At 44.4% G+C, this 22,668-nt stretch overlaps 1 protein-coding gene across 3 annotated transcripts in view; it reads left to right on the top strand.

Moving 5' to 3' along the window:
- Window positions 1–22,668, top strand: part of stk10 (serine/threonine kinase 10) — a 101,974-nt gene that overhangs the window by 61,321 nt on the left and 17,985 nt on the right. For 2 of the 3 annotated variants that reach the window (XM_080748465.1, XM_080748467.1), the window contains 4 exons: window positions 7,133–7,270; window positions 12,542–12,883; window positions 14,194–14,637; window positions 20,969–21,099. In XM_080748465.1, coding sequence (XP_080604591.1) covers window positions 7,133–7,270; window positions 12,542–12,883; window positions 14,194–14,637; window positions 20,969–21,099 — 1,055 coding nt within the window. The remainder of the gene's footprint in view (window positions 1–7,132; window positions 7,271–12,541; window positions 12,884–14,193; window positions 14,638–20,968; window positions 21,100–22,668) is intronic. The other variant, XM_080748466.1, reaches the window with a different exon arrangement.

Here is a 22,668-nt window from a genome sequence, read left to right as displayed (position 1 = left end):
TTTTTACAGACGGGTAAAAGGGCAGGGGCTCAAGCCCCCTTTGATGTCTATATGTGCACGTGTCTGCACACACAGCCCACACAAACACACTGAGCAGCAGCTATAACTCAGCAAATATTGTGCGACTCAGCGCTTTGGTGAACGGTGAGGCATCGGTTCTCGTTGTCCTTATCTCACACTGACACACGCGCGTGGGTTTTCGCACACGCACACAGCCTTTATCAACAGTAAATCCTCTATTTTAAGCCGTGAAAGGAACGCTTGATAATGGGAAAATGTGCGGTGCCATGCAGAGGGCTTTGGCGTGTGGGGGCGAGAGACAGAAATAGAGTAAGAGAGGTGATTGGAAGTGAAAGAAAGGGCGAGGGCCGCTAACGACAAAGAGGAACAGATTTCTTTCAACAAATTGCACAATGTTTAAATGACAGGAAGGTCAGTGAAGACGGTGGAAAGAACGTACGGGGGAATGAGAAGCCAACTGGGTGTGTATGAGAGAGAATTAAAATGCAAGAGCCACAGTTTCCTGTCTGAACCCCACAGCTGAGGGAATGCCGGCTATTTACATTCCTCCTCCTCAGCCAATGGCATGTCTGGATAACCCCGAGCAACGGCCACCCTTGGCCAATTAGGAGGGGCGAGGTGAATATATCCTAAGCCCAGAGGCCTTTTGGGAATTCTGTGTGTGTGCGCTCCAGTGGGAGAGAGGGAGAGAGAACGAGAGAGACAGGCGCGGTTCAGAGGGTTTTTCAGATGGTTATCACGCCCGCGGTAACTTGTCACGCCCGTCTGACGGCTGTGTAGATGGCTTCACCACACGACTGGAGTTGCACATGTGCCCCGTGGTGCTGTTGACTCCATGGCCCGGCACCGTGCAGAGTTCAACCGCGTCTGTGCGGCTATCAAAGGCCATTGTTTCACCGCCGGCGGAGGCACTTAAACCTTGGAACTTCAGTGTGCATTAACACATTGGATGCCATTATTTTGGTAATTGTTTGGCTGTAGTGTGTCGCCATTCACTTACGCTTTATTTTGAAGCCACAATCGTGTCCATGTTGTGGACGATTTTAAAATGGACGTTTATTTACTTTCGGTCGCGAAACTAAAATCCGGGGCTCTCTGCGTTCTCTGCATTTGTGGAAGTAGATTCCCGAGATAAAGCTGTTTCTTTGCAACAGCAATGAACCAGAGCCTATGGAGAATAGACGCTCCATGATGCTGGCGGCTGAGTTGCATCATGGGATATGTAGTGTTTTCGCTCACCAGCCGCTACCGCGGCACCTGTTAACCTTCAGCACCTTCAAAGTCAATTAGTCAAGAGATGGATTCATGATTCCAGTGAACTGCTGGACCCTCCCGATGTTGGGAAACCATAGTGTAGATGTGTTCCTATCATGGTTCATTCCACAATCAGCACTTCTTCTGTTCTGTACTTGTTCTGTATCATTACAGTATGTACTGTCTGTTACAGAGGAGGACAGGACTAAAAGAGAACCAGATAAAAGTGTAGGTGCCGCTAGGTTCAGGCACTGTATCATATCGTCGTTGTTGGGTTGAGCTGTCAGTTTCCCTCTAAAATCCCATTCGAATTTCACACACAACGCCTCGAGGCGTTGTGTGCTTGTAGATCTGCTGTTTTCACTACTTTTGTGCGACGGCCTTGTATGATGAAGCAGGGCTTTGCTTTGCGAAAAAACGTACAAATTTGAAACTTGGAGATACGAGGTTTCTGCCCGACAGTGACGATATGTATGACCGTGACATTCCCAGAGTAAACTTATCCACTTAGACACTCACAGGTCCATTTGATTACATTTGTACACTCTCAGAGTTAATTTAACACAAGGTAGTTTACTATGTAGTGTGAGTGTAAGATGAAGTGACGAAAGAGAACAAAATAAAAGTCTTCCTCAAACATATCTTTGAGAGATCTCCCTCAAATGTTTCCTGGAAGCACTGCATGTTGTTCAGTCTCTCTCTCTCTCTCTCTCTCTCTCTCTCTCTCTCTCTCTCTCTCTTACTTTCTCTCCATCTTGCTCTTTATTACTCTCTCTCTCTCCCCCTCTCTTTCATCTCTCCCTGTCTGTAAGAGGAGGAAATGACAAAAGAAAACCACATAAAAGTCTTCGTCATCAAAATATTTTCAAGAGATCGCTGTCAAACGTGCCCTGGAAGCACTGCACTGCATGCGATGCGTGCAAACACACACCCCCCCTTCTCTCTCTCTCTCTCTCTCTCTCTCTCTCTCTCTCTCTCTCTCTCTCTCTCTCTGTATGGAATGTTGTATACACAGTGACATGATACACTATCAGTCACTGTGGCTGCGGAGAGCTGGCAGGAGACCATCTGGTCGCTGGGGACTCTTATTCTGTACATAGATACTTCCCCCAGTGGGCTTTGCCTCAAGATATGCAGTTTCATAAAAAAGAAAGAAATCCAGAAAAGTAATATTCTAGATTTAATATTCATTTCCCATTCTGCATTAAATAAAAATAAAACACGCATTAATTTTTAAAGTTGCAGTGCCATTAAAGGGATAGTTTATACCCCAAATAACTTTTTCCCCTCCGATAACTCAGAGAGACTGGAGACTGGCATTGGATATTCTTTAGTTTTTGTTGCATTCCTGCCAATAATTTGAGGAGACTCTTAACTTGATAGGGAACAAAGCCGGCTCTTTGTGTCTCCATAGGGAACAAAGCCGGCTCTTTGTGTCTCCATAGGGAACCACTGCTTGTCATCAAATTATTGGCTTAGGAATGCGACAAATGTCCATGAATTCAAGTCTATGGGGTTAGTAATCTATAGAAGAAAAAAAAATCATTTTGGGGGTAAACTATCCCTTTAAGGCTTAAATTCCTCCTAAATAATATAATTGGGGTTATTACTTTCATAATATCCGGATTGGTTTTCTTCCAAAAACTGTACATGTTAAAAAGCTTTATTTCTGTGGACGCAGCCAACAGCTCATTACAAACACTGACTCTGACTTCACCATCACTGCCCACTTGAGACTTGAAGCTTTCACCAAAGCCCTTCTCTCTCTGCCCATCTGTCTCTTTTGCCAAATGGAAATGGTGATCTTTTTTAAACACTTCTATTAATAAAAGCTGCTTCACAACAACAATGCTGCTGTAACATTAGCTGTAGAAATGGACTTCTTTTTACATGCATGGATTATCAAGGTGTTCCACATTCCCCTGACTATACAATTCCAGGTTGTTGAGGTGCAGTCACCTTTTTTTTTAGAGAGAGATAGACAAGTCAATATAAAGTCAGTGTGATAGTAGGTACATGTACATGGCCCTAATACATCAGGAGTTCAGTCTGTTTCTTTGTACTATTGGCCCGTTTGCTAACAAAACCTGCAGCTTACATGGGCAACTGAAAATACACACACAAGACATCCTCGCACACTTTAACCGCACCAGGTGGCATCCTAGACTCTAGTCCAGGGGGGGGCAACTTGGTGATGGAGAGGGCCACTATATTTCCACACTCACTCCAGAGGGCCACAATGCATAATACAGGCAAAAATAGCCGTTCTGCAAGCTCAAAACGCGCCGCAGTGCGACACGTTTTGAGCTTGTAGATCGGCTATTTTTGCTATTTTTTAAATGGAATCCTGAATTATTTTTCGCTATTCTTGAATTGGAATCCTGAAAAGTTATTTTTTAAATTTAATTTCAAATGCATGTATATGTGCTTATGTTAACTTTATGAACTTAAATACAAATACATTGGACATAAAAAATACTAGTAGTACTAGTAATACAAAAAGAAAACACTGATAAAGTACCAAAATCATGACGTTTGTAGAGGGAAACCGATTCTTGATGTTTGTGGTCACCTGTCCTCCACCACGGTGCCGTCTGTGCTCGTCCGCCGCTCCTCGGGTCCCCATATGGTTCCTATTTTAACCATTTCACGCCCGACGCCAGTCAAGCCGTCCATGTAAGAGTCCAAATGGCCCCGGTCCATTGCTCTCTGGGAAACATCAAACGATCTGGCCTAAGCTCTGCTGAGCCGTGTCTAAGATCCAAAATGCCTGCAAAAACAACACGGCTAAGGCCCCGTCTGGGCTGTCGTGTTACACCGTCAGCCCTTTCCCCGCCCTGCTTTGATTTGTTCCAGTGAGAAGTGGAGCTTTGGTCTGAGCAGGGGTGGTCTGGGTTCAGTGGTCAGCAATGGGAAGCTGCAGGTTGATGTAAGCTACTGGGCTGGGGGTTAATAATGGTACTGACTGAGCTAGTTTTCACTTTTAGTTGAGTTGAGTAATACTGTATTTGACCTATGCTTTGCCTCATGCACTGGGCTCATGAGTACTTTGTTCCTCCACTGATGGCATGACAATGAATCACCTTGAACCTTGCACCTAACGTACTAAGCAACTATGATGAAGACGAGATTGCAGATTAGTCTGACTCTGAGCCACCACAAGGCCCTCTGTCTGTCTGTGTTGTGTCTCAGAGCCTTGAAGCCTTGCACTGCACTCAGGAAGTGGTGCTGTGGTGTTTGGGGAGGCGCAATCATTTCAGCTGAATCCCCCGTCAGTACTTGGAACTGTAGAGCATTTGCATGATAATAAGCTAAAAGGTATGGTCTCTCAAAGCACATTACTGTGTGCATCTGAAAAATATGATAGGCCTATATGTTATATACAGGGCTCCCACGGTCATGAAATTCCTGGAAATATTTTGAAATGAGGAAAAAATTAAAAATGGCAAAAGTAGCAGATCTATAAGCTCAAAACGCGTCGCTGTGCGCCACGTTTCAAGCTTGTGGATCTGCTACTTTTGTAGTATGCTCAAGTAGGGGGTTAACCCATTTAGGCCTAACCTATAGTTAGGCCTAAATCAGAAATTAGCCTACAAAAACAAATATGTTGCTACATACTGTACATGTACTGTAAGCCCCTCCCATACACTAAAATGTGTTCCCGGCCGAAAAACACAAGTTCAAATTTGAGGTTTCTGGCCAACACCAACGAAATATATTGTTTTTTATGCCGTTAGCTTATAGACCTGTTATTTTTGTCACGTGACAGCTTCACTCGAGTTTGTGTTGATGTATTGATAGCTAAACTAGTTTAATTGCACCGTATGATTGCTGGAAATGGGGTAAAATACTTTGGAAAAGTTCTGGAAACATTTTGAAATGTCATTGTTAAAAATGTGTTAGAACCCTGTAGTTTATAACTTTATAGTCCACTCAGTAATACACATACAGTATATATTGTGCAATTTGCTTATTAAAAGTACAACCCCATCTGAGCCTCTCTGTTGTGCAGTGGCTTAGTGGTTTAGGCACATTTACCTGACTCATTGTTGGCTACAAATGACCGTTGTTTGTCACTGGAGAAGTTAAAAGCTTACAGCTAATATGGTCCTAATGGACAGTGTCCAGCAAAAGTGCGCGCACACACACACACACACACACACACACACACACACACACACACACACACACACACACACACACTGCAGCCTCGTCCCCTTTCATGGCCTCCCCCCTTTACCAGCTGTGCCAATTAAATTACACCATAGTGCAAATCGGCTAAATAATAGATGATAGCTCCTTTATCTTCTGGGCTGCACTCGTCTTTTTCATTTAGCCTTTTCTCCCAGACACGCCTGCCTCTTCACTGCCTCGTTGTCCCACTTCAATGCCTTTAATTGTGTTGCACACGTGTGTTCAAGCTCATCTGCCAGTTTTCCACCTTCTGGTGTTCAATTAAAATCCACATTATGTTTCTGATATGTACTCCGTTTGTTAGATCAGTGTTTCTCAAACTTTCAAATGTCAAGGTCGCCCCTTAACTCTGACAGTGTACCAAGTGTACCAAATTAACCCGTTACCATTTTGTACACTGTCAGAGTTACAGACTTGTATGGGTCAATTTAGACCCCCATAAAGGAACCCATGGAGTCCCTGGAATCCACTTTGAGAACCACTATGTTAGATGTTAGACATTGTTTCTTTGGTTTTTACATTTATGCAGGACAGTTGTTTCTCTGACCAACCGTTGTTCAAGCATATTTCAGAGCTGCCAGGTGGTGGATAACGTTTCTACGACGTTCAAAGTCTCTCCTAGCTTGTTGTCTTTTAGTCTCTCTGTCTCGTACAGTAGCAGTTGATCCATTGTCATGACCTGAAGCTACGTGCGTTTTTTTCTAACATTTTCTTTTGTGTGTGTGTGTGTGTGTGTGTGTGTGTGTGTGTGTGTGTGTGTGTGTGTGTGTGTGTGTGTGTGTGTGTGTGTGTGTGTGTGTGTGTGTGTGTGTGTGTGTGTGTGTGTGTGTGTGTGTGTGTGTGTGTGTGTGTGTGTGTGCGCGTGCGCGTGCGTGCGTACTTCCCCTCCCTTTCATTCTCCTCCTATTATTCTTATGTCATGTCTGAACATGTCTTAACCCTCCCTCCCCATAGTTTGTGATGATTGTTAATTCATCATTTCAGTACAGGTTAAGTGGTCTCATTAACTGAAAGTAAAACAAAAGTAAAACCATTGTAGTGATGGTGTGATTTTTCCACTCCTTCAAGCACAATCATGTTATTTGTATGCATACCATGAACTGAATGAATGAATGAATAAAGCTTGACATTCTAATGTACGGTTGTGCTCAAAATTATTCAACCCCCCTCTGCAAATCTGTTTGGTTTATTGGCTAAATTCACAAATTGACAACTGAATGAAATAAATAAATCATACAAGAACAATGTAAATAGCTCAACAAAAGTAAAATGTGTTGTTTTTTCCAAATTCAATGCCAAATGCCACTTTCAACAGCACTGTCACTATCAATTACTCGCTCTTAATTACACCTGAAAACATCAGTAATCAACTGCAATCGACTAATCAAGGGCTTAAATAGTTGCATCAGATGTGCAATCTGCACTGACTTGAAGTTTGTTGACAATACGCAACACATACTACTCTCTATTCTAACAATATGGTCCAAATATTATAATATGAATCTATATTTATCATGTACGATTATGACATTTAATTTCCATGGTCAATTTAGGGGTTTGTTACCCCTGTATTAGGACACCTCAACTCCACCAAAATACACATTTTAAGTCAACTCTCTGTATTTTCTACTAACTAGTGACACGTGTATCTTTCTGTCCACAGCATCCCTTTGTGAGCTCGGTGACGAGCAACCGGCCGCTGCGGGAGCTGGTGGCCGAGGCCAAGGCTGAGGTCATGGAGGAAATCGAGGACAATAGAGAGGAAGGCGAGGAGCTGGACGACACCGCAGAACTCACCGTGGTACGTCAACTGTTCCCCCCCCCCCCCTCTTATCCCCCTCCTTTAGTTTCTCCTTACTCCCCTTTCAATTCTTTCATTGTTCGCTTGTTGTCGTATTGTTTTGTTTTTTTATTTGGAAAGTGTGCCGTACATTCCTGCAAACGCTTGCCGATGGACCTCTGTCAATCGCCAGAGGTCAATCTCTGTGTTAAAATGATCAGAAGTAAAACAATATATATATCCCATTTATATTACATATATTACATTTTCACCTTCATATCAGCAGCTCACCTCTTCTGAATCTATACATCAACCATGTTTCCCATCTTTTATTAAAAAGTTCTTCCCCCTATTTTTTAGTTTAGTTTTTCTTTTCCCCATAGATGTCGCACAGTACTTGGTGTGCAGTAATTAGTATTTAAGGCAGCTAGTAAGCTCTAGACCAAGGGTCTTCAACAGGGGGTCCTCAGAGTTACTAGAGGGGGTCCTCCAAATCTTTGTGATAGAAACCTTTTTTCTCCTTTTTTATATTAACCACTTGAACCCTAGCGTCCATATTCTGAGAACTTTAGCCAAAAATAGCAGATCTACAAGCTTGTAGATCGTCTATTTTCGGCAAAGAGGTTCAATGTAGAGACTAGAGGGGGAAAAGAGCAGACTAAGTACAGAGTGAAAGGTCAAGTTTATTAAGTATTGACAGTTCAAGTGGTTAAATATCTGAAAACACAAATTGTCATGAATCCAAAATACACTGATGTGCTCTCAAGCAATGAAACTATATGGATAGAGAAGGTTATGCGGGGGTCCCTGCTTCATCTCTCTCTCAACCAAGGGGTCCTTGGACTGAAAAAGGTTGAAGACCCCTGCTCTAGACATTCTGTTTTTGTTATGCATGAAAGTGTACTACTACCGAGCAAACGATAAACTAATAGCAGCCATAGCAATAGTCTAGACTGAAGTGTGAAATGCTTCTCTATCTCTATTCTACTAGGCTGGCTGCATGCGTTTTTAATCTTCCTGCATGCATGTGGATCCTTGTACTATTTCAGCTAAGGACCCACATGTGGATTTGTACCTTGTGGATGAACGAAACACATTGCGGGCACCCACTAGCCTGTGTCCCATTTTAGGATGGGTTTGTGGTCATTCTTACACACATACCATTCTCTGGTGCTCAGCCAAACTGCGTCAGATGGCTCACAACTCTTGCGAGATGCTCCAAAAGTTTAGTTTTTTTTTTTTTTTTTCCGATTTTTGGGATTCTGCCCGGTATGATTCTTAGGGGTGAAAACCATGTTTTGAGACCCAGGATCCTATATTATTATATGTCATCACAGTTGACATGCTTTCTGATTTTACTCTATCATTTTGTCTCATACTTGAGCATCCCTCGCCGAGGTCTGGAGTTGTCTTTCTGTGTGGCCTGTGAGGTTTCCTAGAGTTCACTGGTCGTAGCAGACCTGGGAGTGTGTCTTTTCTATCGCAGTGGTTCTCAACCTGTGGGCCGGGACCCCCAGGGGGGTCCCCACATTATTTTGGGGGGTCCCCAGATGATTAACTTAATGTGCAACACTGTTTTCTCACTCAACAGTAAACAAACCAACATAACGTTTAAGTGTTTAGAGGGTATCTGCACATTTCTAAAGTGACAATTTAAGGACTTTTTAATACCTCTAAAAAGACTAAACACTGGCCAAACTGTCAAATATTAGAGGCAGAAATTGTGAAAATAGCAGATCTACATGCTTGTGAGCATGTAGATCTGCTATTTTCACAATAGAACCGTGTTATACAAAATGTAATGCCTCAACTCTTAGTGCTCGTCAGGGTGGGGGGTCCCCAGTTAAAATATGATTATTTTGGGGGTCACGGCCTGAAAAGGTTGAGAACCACTGTTCTAACGTTACGCCCTACAACTCGCAGAACCATGCCAGGGACAAACACACACTTCCTACGACCAAAAACCTCAAACTTTTCCTTTTTCTTTTGAAGTTCCTTGTTGACCTTCGTGGAATGCTCGGCGTCTCTTGTAAACGCGGCCTTCCGGTGCCGTCCTTGAAGGTCCGCGGCCTGCGGCGTACTTCTGCCTGCCAACGAGGGCTGAAGGTTCCCTCAGGCATTTAATGGCGGGCACTTGATTAGAAAGTGACGTACTGTACTGTAGTGTCGGTGTGCCCGTAAGCACAAACAAAGGACAGAGACCGGAACACAGCCATTCAGCCACACAGCAGCAGCTAAATATAGGCACTGCTCTGGGTCAAACTGTACTGTCACTACTACTGAGTGTTGATTTCACTTGGAGGATACAAAAGGTCCATTTGGTTCCATTCCACTGACAATCTCAGAGCTGAGTTAATGCATGATTTTACTGTTTAATAATAATAATAATAATAATGTATAGAAACACCTAACCTGTGACTGAGTGAGTTATTTAGAAGCGTTCTGCTGGGGTTTACTGAATGATGTAAACAACATACTGTATCGTCGTTGTCGGTTGGAAACCTTGTATGTCCAAAACCGTTCGTTTTGCATTTATCATTTTAAAAATTATTTAAACTACTTTTGTGCGACGGCCTTGTACGATGAAGCAGGGCTTTACTTTGCGAAAGAACATACAAATTTGAAACTTGGAGATACAAGGTTTCCACCCGACGACGATATTATGTTGCTGGCCCAAAGCCAAGTAGAAATGTGCTGTTTGTTAGGAATGTCTGTGTTAACTCATACCCTGCCAAAAAAGACGTTTTCTATAATAAAAACGTCTTTTTAACTATGGCCCTCCCTGCCAGACGTCTTCTGGACGTCTTTTTTTTTTTTTTTTTTTCTTTAAATTGGACCTCCTTTTTAATTGGACCTCCAACAGTGTACTAGGCATGATCGCGATCGCGAAATTGCATGTTTAACCCCCATACCAACCCCATCTTTCAAACATGGCAGCCATGTTTGTTTACATTTGAAGAAAACATAAGGGCTGCCTTCTCCTGAATGCCTGAACGGATTTCCAAGCGGATTTTTTTGTTTGAAAGCTGTGAAAAGCATGCACATGCATAGTGCATGATCTGTGCACGAATGTGTGCACCAGCGTGCACACTATTTTTTTAACCCTTTGTTGGCGAAACGGCAATATAAGAGGTCCCACTTTAAATATGGCACCGACTGAGTTAAGTAGGGATAAGATTGGAGTCGTCACACAACTCCAATATTTTTCTAAAGGATCAATATTTAAAAAAGTAGTCCTGTGTGATGTTAAGTCAAAGGGCATGCCATAAAACATGTTGACCAACTTCCTGCTGTTGAAAGGGGTTCATCATAATTTACCCATCAAATTAAATCTGCTGGTCGCTAGATTATTCCTCACAATTAACATTCTCAGGTGAAAGAAAGAAAGAACCCTCGCAATAATTTTCTAAAGGGTGATTATGTTTTTACGGCCTTGTTAGATTCTGGTTGGGACGATTCTTCCCCCAGGCTGTTAAAGGGCTCATTAATATTCACGCTGCGTCTCTCTCTGTCTAGACGAGCCGCTCTGCTGTGTCTCACAATCATCACTTTACATTTCCCTGATCAGCAAACTGGGAAGTCATTACTGTTCAGTAGACTTTCACTTTGCCCTTTTGAATCTCATCTCTTTTACTCTCCCCAACTTGTCTCCCAGAGCAGTGGTTCTCAAAGTGGGGTCTGGGGACCCCCCAGGGGTCCTTGAAGGAGTTCCAGAGGGTCCCCAGATAAAGGGGTCTGTAACTCAGAGTGTACACATGGAACCAACGGGTCCATTTGGTTCCATTTGTACACTCTCAGAGTTACATTAACGTTGACTATATTGATTATAAATTGGGGTCTCAGAGATAGAAATGCCATTAAAGGTGGGCCGTAGCCTAATGCATGTCAAACTAGGGGTCCTTGATGGTTGAGAATCAGTGCTAGAGCCGTAAAATCTTCTCTTATGGGGGTCCCTGGCGTATCTTTTCAAACGCGGGTCTGCAGGCTAATAAGTGTACATTTGGCAGTCCTTGACATGAAAAGGTTTGAGAACCACTGTCCCAGAGGACAATTGCCAAAGCTCTGAAATGCACACAAACACGCAGAGACACACACACACGCAGGGTAGCTAGTCGTAAACAGCCTTAAAGGTCTTGGAGCCCAGCCAGGGTGAGTTAGACATGCAGTTCCTCCCTAGCAATCCATCATACGCAGCCAGACAGTGTTGTTTTCAGAGAGATGTGTGATGACATTGACTCCATGCTAGGGACGACAGCAGAGAGATAATTCAAGAGGCAGAATTGCCTGGCCAGTCAGATGGCGGTAAAATGATCATGACATTACTTTCAAGTGCCATTTCTGTTCTTTTAAGAGCTTTAAACCCTACTTCAGAGTTGAGCTTTTGAGGGGATTGTTTAAGACAGAAACAGTTAAACAAGTATATTGGTCAGTCCTCTAATTTAACGTAAATATTGATCCTCACAGATAGTCCTTTTAAACCACCAGGCTCCTGTACACATTCTGCTTCTGGACATACCAAGCTTAATTCACCATTCCTACATGTAAACTATCATTTAAGGTGCCCTGCTTCCACCTCTGTAATTATTAGAGCTATTTATTACCTGTTTGATAGCCATACCAGGCCAGGTGCACTAGGGATACTTATTACCCATTCAATAACCATACCAAGCCAGGTGCAAGCAGGGGCGTCACAACGGGGGGAAGGTGGGACTGAGTTACTAGGGCCCAAGGTGGAGGGGCCCTAGTAACTTTAGCTATTGAAAAATAGCAGATCTACAAGCTCGCAGCGTGGCACCGAGTGCCGCGCTGCGAGCTTGTATATCATATCATGGGGGGCCCGCAGTGAATCCTTGTACCCAGGGCCCAGAGTTTGGTGTGACGCCCCTGGGTGCAAGCAGAGAGGATTCCAACAGTGAACAGGAATGACTGCGTTCCTGCCAAACTAAAAGGTCAATGGTCCCTCGCTTGTGTGAAACCAAGAGGACTTTGTCTTTGGCCATTAGCTTTTGGGCATAACCCAAACAGCAGTGAAGCTAAAAACATTAGCATACAGTACTGTATGTGCTAACATGGAGGCTCTCAGTAGATGTTTTCTCTGACATTGACTTTTATTGCCAGTGAAAACATAATATCTTCAAATATATAGATATGCCCACTATCATCAAAAGGATAAAATGCAATAAAGCTGAGAGCTAACAGCTTATTTCCCTTGTGGTCCTTCTCATATTCGTGCATGACAATGACGCTCTTTCTTTCTTTCTCTTCGTGTCCTCTTCCTGAATGTCATTTCAGTCGCCGGGCAAGGAGCCATGCCAGACCAGTCAGACCAGTATGGAAGGAGACCAGATCCCGGACACCCCGAGCCCCACAACGCCCACCCCGGTGCCGCTCCCCAGGGCGGAGGAGGCCCGTGCCAGCACCCCGGTGGACCAGCAGCACCCGGAGGTGGTGGTCCCGGTTCCCATGCCCCGCCTGAAGCCCCAGGACGACCAGGAGGAGGAGCTGGTGGACAAGCTCCCGGACGAGGTCCTGGACTCGGAGGACAAGCCGGAGAGCGAGGCCTCCACCAAGACCTCCAGCACCGACTCTGGCATCGAGGATGGGAAGAGCAGTCCCAGCTCGCAGGAGGAGAAGGTTCGGCTTTTATTCCCTTTCTTCTAAAACACACTGTCACAGTGTTTCTCAAACTTAACATTTCAAGGTCTCCCCTTAACTCTGACAGTGAACAAATGGACCATTTAGGGTTCATTTGGTTCCATTTGTATGTCAGAGTTACGAGCACCGACTCTGGCATGGAGGATAGGAAGAGCAGTCCCAGCTCAGAGGAGGAGAAGGTCCGACTTTTTGTTCCCTTTCGTCTGAAACACACTGTCACGGTGTTTCTCAAACTGTAACATTTCAAAGTCTGACATTACAAATGGAGCCATTACCAAATGGACCTGTTAGGGTTCATTTGGTTCCATTTGTACACTGTCAGAGGACACCCCCCCAAGGAACCCACACAGTCCCTGGAATCCACTTTGAGAAATACTGCACTATCACAGTGGTTTTCAACCCTTTTCATATCGAGGTCCATTATTTATTTGGCATTTGAGCCACAGACCACCATTTGATGAGATCTTAGCCTCTCAGACATAAAACCTAGAATATTTTGTTATTGTTAGATACGATTGTGTCCACAATTCCATGCTGTATTGATGTTTGGACCATAGGAGAGATAACAGGCAAACGTTGATCAAAATGACAATTCTTTAATTAAGTAATTCAGATGTTTAACAATATTTTTTCTCTTGAGAGCGTAAAATGAAACCAAATGGTTTCAATCCCCGGACCACTGGTTCAGAACCACTGCATCAGACAATATTCACACACGACGCACCTTTTTGCACTCATGTCATAATCCACAGTGTGGTTCCTGTGTAAATAAGCTGAAAAGCTTACTAGGATCTCTTTTTGGAGCTGTGTGGAACACAAGCTCCCTATACGTGGCGGTGTGTGTCTGTCTGTCTGTCTGTCTGTCTGTAGCCTCTGGTGTAGCCTGAGTACCCTGGGTGACCAGAGAGGTGCTGTTGAGTCTAGCCTGCCCTGAGCATCAACTGCAATACACACACACACACACACACACACACACACACACACACACACACACACACACACACACACACACACACACAGCTCCACTTCGAACAGAGGTTCGATTTTAGTTTACCTTGTAGCAGTGATTTGTACTGTCATGAAACATGTACTTTTTCCTATGCAACCTTCTAATACATTCCTCAATCAATCAATCAAACCCCTCCAAGTATAACATTGAAGAAAAATGGCAGCCGTGTGTGTATTTGGTTGGTGATCTTCTCTTTCATTTATTTTGTGATGCACCAGTATGCCAAATGTCCCAACAATGGTTTTCACGAGTAACGTTGATCAACTGAACCCCCTTTAAGGTGGTGGACACGCCGGAGACGGAACAGCCTCCGTCGCTGGCCCGGCCCGAGGAGGTGTCGGAGGAGAGCGTGGACATCATCATGGTACCGGCGGAACCCCAAGTCCCCAAGGTCCTGGTGACGCAGGAGGACACCGGCCCCGCCGTGAACGGCCATCTACCTGCTGCCCCCGCGCCCACCATCACCGTCACCAACACCCCTACCCCCGCCACACCGAGCCCCGCTCCCGCCCCGGTGCCGGCGCCTCGCACCGGGCTGAACGGCAACCTCAGGAACGGTCTGGAGAGGGCGCCGTCCACAGGGTCCAACGGCGCAGAGTGCACGCCGCCCCGCAGCAACGGGAGGATCAACAGCCACCGCTACTCGGACGCCGGGAGCCTGGTGTCGGAGAGCATGGACCTGTCAGTGCACCGGGACAGGGACACCATCTCGCTGTCTGTCAAGGTACTGCAAAGTCACCGCAAAGCACGTTGTCTTAACGCATAAAACACACACACACACACACACACACACACACACACACACACACACACACACACACACACACACACACACACACACACACACACACACACACACACACACGGAAATGCACATTTAAATACAGTATCTCTTTGTTTGTTGTACAGTTTGTTTGCACATGTATCTACGTGGCATGTGCCTTGCCACATTTTGAGTGTTGCTGTCTCTCTGAGAGTAAAAATCACACCCAGTGTGAAGAGAGCGGTGCTATTTATGAGTTAATTTCAGTAAGCCTCCCGGGAAGCTTGGCCAATGTGACCCTGGGCGTACAACCAACTTTGAGTGCTTTGTGCCAAAATGTAGGTCAGATGTAGGCCACGCTTCAGAGCCCGGACAAAACCAGATGTTGTCGTGTCAAACTTAAGAACCTGTCAGTCTGTTTTAAACATTAGAGTAACATTAGAGTAGTTCACCCCCAAAATGACATTTTTTTTTTTTATCGATTACTCACCCCATGGAGACTTGAGTTCAATATATATATTTTTTTTGTTGCATTCCTAAGACCCCCATTGAGACCCAAATGCATTCAGGTCTCCATCCAGAATCAATGGGCCTACAAAGAGTCTCCTCAAATTATTGGCTTAGGAATGCAACAAAAACTAAAGAAAATATATTATTGAACTCGGGTCTCCATGGGGTGATTAATCGATAGAAAAAAGTCATTTTGGGGGCAAACTACTCCTTTAACACTTGCTACCCTCAAACTAGAGGCTTGTGGTCGTGAGTGGACATATTCCACTGTGCTCACTGTGGTTAGTTTTCTGTCAACTCTATTTTGGGGTAAATACAACACTGGCCATAAAACAGGTCCTTGACTAAATGGGCGGGGAGGGAGCGCAAGGTGTGAGAAGTATGATGCTGACCCACGGTAGCTGTAGAACAGTCTGGTGGTGGTGGTGGTTCCCCCTCCTTGGAAAAAGGAGGTTGTGTGTCCGTGGAGAGACTGTGTAGCGTGTTGTGTTTAGGACCGTGGGTGTGTACTCTCTTAAACAGAGCGTTGCCTGTCTTCCATTAAGCATGACTCTCACAGAACGCCCTGCATGGGAGGGTGGGGTCAGGGAACCAAACTATAGCTGATGCTCTTTGCTCTCAGATGCGGGAACTGATATTCATTTGGTGAAGCTGGATTTATTATATTAAGTAACAATAGCGATCGATAATAATTGAACTTGTTAAAGAATGAGCACAGCCGCATTTGGCAACAAGGTTATGCAGTGCTTTACAACGCAAGATAAACATTACAGCAGCATAACATTAGAGATAAATGTTATATACACGCACGCACGCGCGCACGCACACACACACACACACACACACACACACACACACACACACACACACACACACACACACACACACACACACACACACACACACAGACACACATGGATAGGGCTGTCATGACGATTAATTGTCACGAAAATAATTGCGATTAACGATTTTAATTGTGTTTTTGTCGTTGACAATTACATTTCTGTTTGGCTTGTAGGCTTTGAAGTTGCACATGGCAGATACGACACATAACCTAAATATACAAATAAATGAAGGACATATTTGACAACTTTACACTTTAAAAAAGAACATTGATAGTGGAGATGGAGATGGAGAGAAGAGTGAGTCCATTTTATTGTCAGATACCAAGCCTTCTCTGAAGCCAAATATGTAACATTTTCCATTCATTAAGACCAATGGTGACCTTTGTGTGGGTGCTATTCAGCATTCAGCGCTGTGAATGGAAGCTTCTATACACATCAGCCCATTGTGACCGCTAGCGCTTCTGGACGTTTATGGACGGGCCATGATTGGAATCCTATTGACTGTGTGTGTGTGTGTGTGTGTGTGTGAGGGGTGTCGCACCAAATTCTGGGCCCGGGGTACAAGGATTCACTGCGGGCCCCCCATGAATGTTCTTCATAGGGGGAGGGGGTTTAACCCATTTAGACTGGGAACGCATTATTACCCATTATTTTGTGCTTTAACTATTGAAAAATAGCAGATCTACAAGCTGACAGCGCGGCTGCGAGCTTGTAGATCTGCTATTTTTGAAAAATCGTGAAAAGTCTTTGAATATTTCAAATCCTTCCAAGGTTTTTTGAAAAACGTGTTTCCCATCTCAAAATATTTAGTTCCGGGGACCCCACAGAAGCAAAATTTGAGTTACAAATGTTCGCTTAAAAAATACATATATTCAAAGATTTTCACGACTTTTTCAAAAATAGCAGATCTACAAGCTTGCAGCACGGCACCGACTGTGAGCTTGTATATCTGCTATTTTTCAATAGCTAAAGTATATTTATGAAATAATTAAAGCCCTTCCACCTTGGGCCCTAGTAACTCAGTCCCACTCCCCCCCCCCCCCCCCCCTTGTGACACCCCTGTTTGTGTGTGTGTGTGTGTGTGTGAGTGGAGAGTTGTCTGTTTGCGATATGCAAGTTTCTTCCAGAACACATTATTCAGCAGGCTCCACAGCAGTGAGAGTGTTGTGACACCCCTGTGTGTGTGTGTGTGTGTGTGTGTGTGTGTGTGTGTGTGTGTGTGTGTGTGTGTGTGTGTGTGTGTGTGTGTGTGTGTGTGTGTGTGTGTGTGTGTGTGTGTGTGTGTGTGTGTGAGTGAGTGAGTGAGTGAGTGAGTGAGTGGAGAGTTGTCTGTTTGCGATATGCAAGTTTCTTCCAGAACACATTATTCAGCAGGCTCCACAGCAGTGAGAGTGAATGGACTGACTGTGTTTGTGGTTTAGGACCGAGATGGACTTCCTGCGCGCACGCCAACACACACACAGGCAGGCAGGCAGGCGCGCGCACACTTTTTGCTCAAGGGCATGATGCATGCGTGTGTAGGTCTACAAGCCCACGGGTGTGCATACAGTACATCGTGTGTGTGTGTGTGTGTGTGTGTGTGTGTGTGTGTGTGTGTGTGTGTGTGTGTGTGTGTGTGTGTGTGTGTGTGTGTGTGTGTGTGTGTGTGTGTGTGTGTGTGTGTGTGTGTGTGTGTGTGTGTGTGTGTGTGTGTGTGTGTGCGCGTGCGCGTGTGCGTGGATGATGATAGATGGGGTCACACACAGCCTCAAAGCCAAACACAGCACCCCCCCCCAGTCCTCTGAACACACTGTTACTATGCACACACACACACACACACACACACACACACAGATATATCAGTATACTGTAAAGACAAGTAGGTCCCTGTAGCTACGTTGTCTGACAACACAAGCATGCACACACGCGCGCACGTGCACATCCACACACACTCTCTATCTCTATCTCTCTCTCTCTCTCTCTCTCTCCTGGAGTGTGTTTGCTCAGCTGGCCTCTCATCACTGACAGGGCGAGTACAGGCTGTCGATTGGCTGATGTAACAGTACAGGCTGCTGATTGGCTCAGTGCCCACACCAAGAGAAGCTATGATGACATCACCGTCTTTCATTCAGGTTTTCAACTAGGTTGGGCCACACAGACAGACCTGTCCTATACTGTGTACCGTACATATGTGTATACCACACAAACCTGTCCTATACTGTGTATGTGAATACCACACAGACCTGTCCTATACTGCAGTGGTTCTCAACCTTTTCAGGCTGCGACCCCCAAAATAAAAGATGAATACTATTGTTAATACAGAGATTCATTGCAGAATTTGTGTCAAGGACTCCCCTTAACTCTGACAGTATACAAGTGAAACCAAATGGACTCGTAAGGGTCCATTTGGTTTCATTTGTATACTGTCAGTAGTTGTAAGGGTCAATTTAGACCTCCCAAAAGAAACCCACAGAGTCTCCAAAAGGAACCCCTAGACCATTTGAGGACCACTGGTCTAAATGGTCTGTTACTCATTTTTCTTTTAGTTTGTGTTACTTTGTAGGTGGTTGTACTGTTAAGTTAAACATAAATAACCATAAAAAGCATCATGATAATAGCGTGTATCCTGATGCAGTGTGGAAGAATATCGCAATATTGTATTTTTCCATATTGCCCACCGATAAATTGAAAGAGTGTTTTACATCTGGCTTCATAGTCACCCAAACTAGACTGTGTTAAACTATGAGCTGTGAACCAGTATTGATGGTGGCCCACCCATGTTTCAGGTTGGTCCCAACACCATGGACCACTGATAATAAGTGACAAAACTATTCCCTCAACTTGTGGAACAAAGACGAGTGTTTGTCCATTGTTTCACACAGCTGCAAAGTGTCCCAGTAGGTGGCTTGTGTTGGTTGACTATGGTTGTTATGTGAACACTGACAGTGTGCTTCATGAATCTCTTCGTCACAGTGACAGACAGCGAGGATTTGACTACAGCATAACGTCACTGTCGGGCAGAAACCTCGTATCTCCCAAGTTTCAAATGTGTACTTTTTTCATAAATTAAAGCCTTGCTTCATCATGCAAGACTGTCACACAAAGCAAGTGCAAATAGCAGATCTTATAGATCGGCTATTTTCACTATCTTAAATCATGTTTAAAATGATAAATACAAAACGAATGGTTTTGGACATACAAGGTTTCCACCCGACAATGACAATATGTTTAATGATTCTCCTCATCCCAGTGACAGCCCAGTGTGTGACAGACAGACTGTCAGACAGTGCTTGGGTGTTCAGTAATGTAGAACCAGCCTAACAGGAATAGCCAGGGATACCGACATCACTGCCAGCTACTCTCTTTGTCCCTGCATGTGCTGATATCTATTCAATACACCTCCATTGGCTACTTTCTGTTTACAGTACACAATCACATTTACAGTACACATTCAACAAAATCCCACTAAGCTTCAAATGAATCTTTGTGACTAAATACCTCAATGATGATAATTGTGGGTATATTCTAAGTGGGTAGAGGCAAATGATAGACAATCTAAAAAAGTTAGTGAAGTTAAGAAATTGAAATGTAATGCAGCCTTAAACACCACAACAATATTAGATTATTCAGTATCCCAGATGATATTAGTATCATATCACAATATCAGTATAAATATATCAATATAATATCCATATATTGCCCAGCCCTAGCCCATGTCTTTCTCTTGTGTAGTATGTATGTATGGTACTCCTGACTATGGGAGTTTGAGTCCGGCGCGTGCCCTTTGTGGCAAGTTATCCTCTCATCTTCCTACCTGTGTCATTCCTGTGTTATATGGGGCGGCAGTGGCTCAGGGGTAGAGTGACCGATAAAGAGAGTGGTTCGATCCCGGGCTCCGCCAGAGTTGGTGTCGAAGTGTCTTTGAGCAAGACTCTGAACCACTACAATTGCTCCTGATGAGCAGGTTGGTGCCTTACATGGTTTCCTCTGCCATCGGTGTATGAATGTGTGTGTGAATGGGTGAATGTAACGCACAATCTATGTAAAGCGCTTTGGATAAAAAGCGCTATAGGCTACTGTACAAGTAAGACGCCTTAAGGTGACCGCAGGCGTGGGGAAACAACAGACAAATAGTCAGTGTAAATCTGGCAATGTACACACACATACACAGATACTAGGGCTGTCTTTGACTCAGGATGAAGCTCCCAGGCAGTGGTCGCCGCTGAGTGAAATCAGTGTTGGGTAGCACACTGCCGACGGCAACGTCGGACGCTCAAATTCGCCCTGTTTCATTTTTTGACGCCGGCACGACGCCATCTTTTTGGTGGAGCCCTGGCCTAAGAGTGACAAGCAATAGGAACAGGCTAGCTGTTACAGAGTTACAGGCTAGAGTTACAGCGTGACACAATTGCTGCAGGTTTTCACATTAACTGCAACCGCAAGCGGTCGCAATAATGCACCATTTACCTTTCCTGCTAACTCCTTGGTTCCCGCCATCCAATAAAGAACATTTTTGCACTCTTAAAGCCCTTTGCACACTGGACAGTTGCGTTTTTTTCGTTTGCTGCATGAATAAAACACATTGGATTTGGTGTGCAATGCTGTGCGGAATCGGCGCTGAGGATCCCAAAAGGAGTCATAAAAGGAGTGATGAGTTTTTTTTACCGCATGCGACAAGACGCACGAATCGAACTGAGTTCGATCGAGAAAAAGACGCACGGCCGCAGCCACTCGTCGCATGGCCAATTCGGATCCGGTGTGCATGAGGTCGTAGAGAATCATTGTTTTCTTTTTAAAAAGTGAAATTGTCCGTTTTATCCGTACGGATAAACGCGCCTGTGTGCAAAGGGCTTTATTCTGCCTGATGCCATCCTTACCTCCAGCATATATTCACTGTTTTCCCTTCTCTGTGAAAACCCCCAACTCCCCTTCCTCCCCCCCCCCCCACCCACCCACAGGACTCCCGCTTCTCCAGTAAGACTCTGAAGCGAACCAGGAAGTTTGTGGTGGACGGCGTGGAGGTCAGCGTCACCACGTCCAAGATCATCAAGGACGACGAGAAGAAGGACGAGGAGATGAGGTTTCTCAGGTAAACGGGGCGTGTCCCTCTGATCCTCCTCCAGCAACACGTGCTCTTGGATGTGTCCCCTAGTAGAGGGGGAGGGGTAGGGGACCAGTGGTCTAGGGCCGAGACCAGTGGTTCTACACGTGGGGTCCGGGAACCCCCAAGGGGTCCTTGAGAGGGGTTCCGTCTAGTTACTGATAAATGGACCCTCACAGGTCTGTAACTCAGAGAGTGTACAAACAGGACCAAATGGAGCCTGTACCCTCTGTGTAGATTATATAATAATGATGATATAATAATACATCCTGATTCAATTTGTATAGCGCTTTACAAAAATCAAAACAAACTAAAAACACTTTAATGAGAAAATAATAACTTAAAATGCTAAAGACTAAGCAAAGAAAACTTTGGAATTAGGTGGGGAAATGTATGTCTGAAAAGGTGGGTTTTGAGTGAGGTTTTGAGCTGGGCAAGTTGTGGAGGCTGCTTTGATGGGAGCTGGGAGTGAGTGAGTTCCAAAGAGAGCGAGGGGGACCCGAGTTAACATTTTGTATCAAATGGGTGTTGGTGGTCTAATTCAAACCAAAGTGTGTGTCCTTGAAATCAAAAAGGTTAAGAATGAAAGCACTTGGCTCATCTAGGTGTTTACACAGCTGTCTGTCTGTCTGTCTTATGGTTTTCTCTCCTTTGAGGCTAAGGAACTCATGAGCTCTGGTCCATTGTTTGACGAGGGACTGACCTAATGTGACGTCCCTTCACTAAACAAACTTATTTTGGGCATGCAGCTCTTTTGGTTTCAAGGCCTTTTTGACATTAGTGTATACAAATGATCCAGCTTTGGTAGAAACTTGGGTAATAATTTGAAATCTAAACAATAACAACAAAATAACCGTCTAGGAAACTACGTTTAGTCTAGTGCCAAGTAGGAGAGGTTGGGGAATTAAAAAGACTGAATGTTGTTATCACAACATTCAGTTGTGACCTGGAATGTACAGCACTTATGGGGACATAATGTATATTATATACAAACTATACGCCCAACTATTTGGGCCCAATTAAACCCTTGAAATAAATCGGTCTCTAATATAGAGCATTCTTCACTATAAAGGCTTCATTTTGTCAACCAAGAGTTTAAGTGACTTGACTATTCTTTAAGTAGACAGGGGACTTATCGCTGGGAACTGACACCATAGATATACATGTGTAGATACCTCTGTGGCCGCTGATGTTCATTGGAGCAACGTGGTGCCATGTTGTCAGAGGCAAACTCCTGATGTATGTACTCACAATTTCTGCCTCTAATATTTGACCCATGTACTGCATGTCTATTGAATTGGAAGCGGGAGGTATGTAATAGGGATGGGATCATACGCAATATTATCGTTTATCGTGATAAACTCTCACGATAATCGTATCATGGAGATTTAATTTATCGTGATATCGTCCTCTGTCATGCACTGGGATCAATTCACCTTTTATTTGCCAAGCTGCATATCCGGTCCCATTTAAACCCTCTTGGTAAGGGTACTTATAATATACATACTTGATGCAGTCTTTGTTCACTCTCTATCAAATGTCTTTGCCAAAAAATAG

The sequence above is a fragment of the Nannobrachium achirus genome (assembly GCF_963921795.1).
Source record: "Nannobrachium achirus genome assembly, chromosome: 19".
NCBI classification, from domain to species: Eukaryota; Metazoa; Chordata; class Actinopteri; order Myctophiformes; family Myctophidae; genus Nannobrachium; species Nannobrachium achirus.
This window is presented reverse-complemented; position numbering and strand designations above follow the sequence as displayed.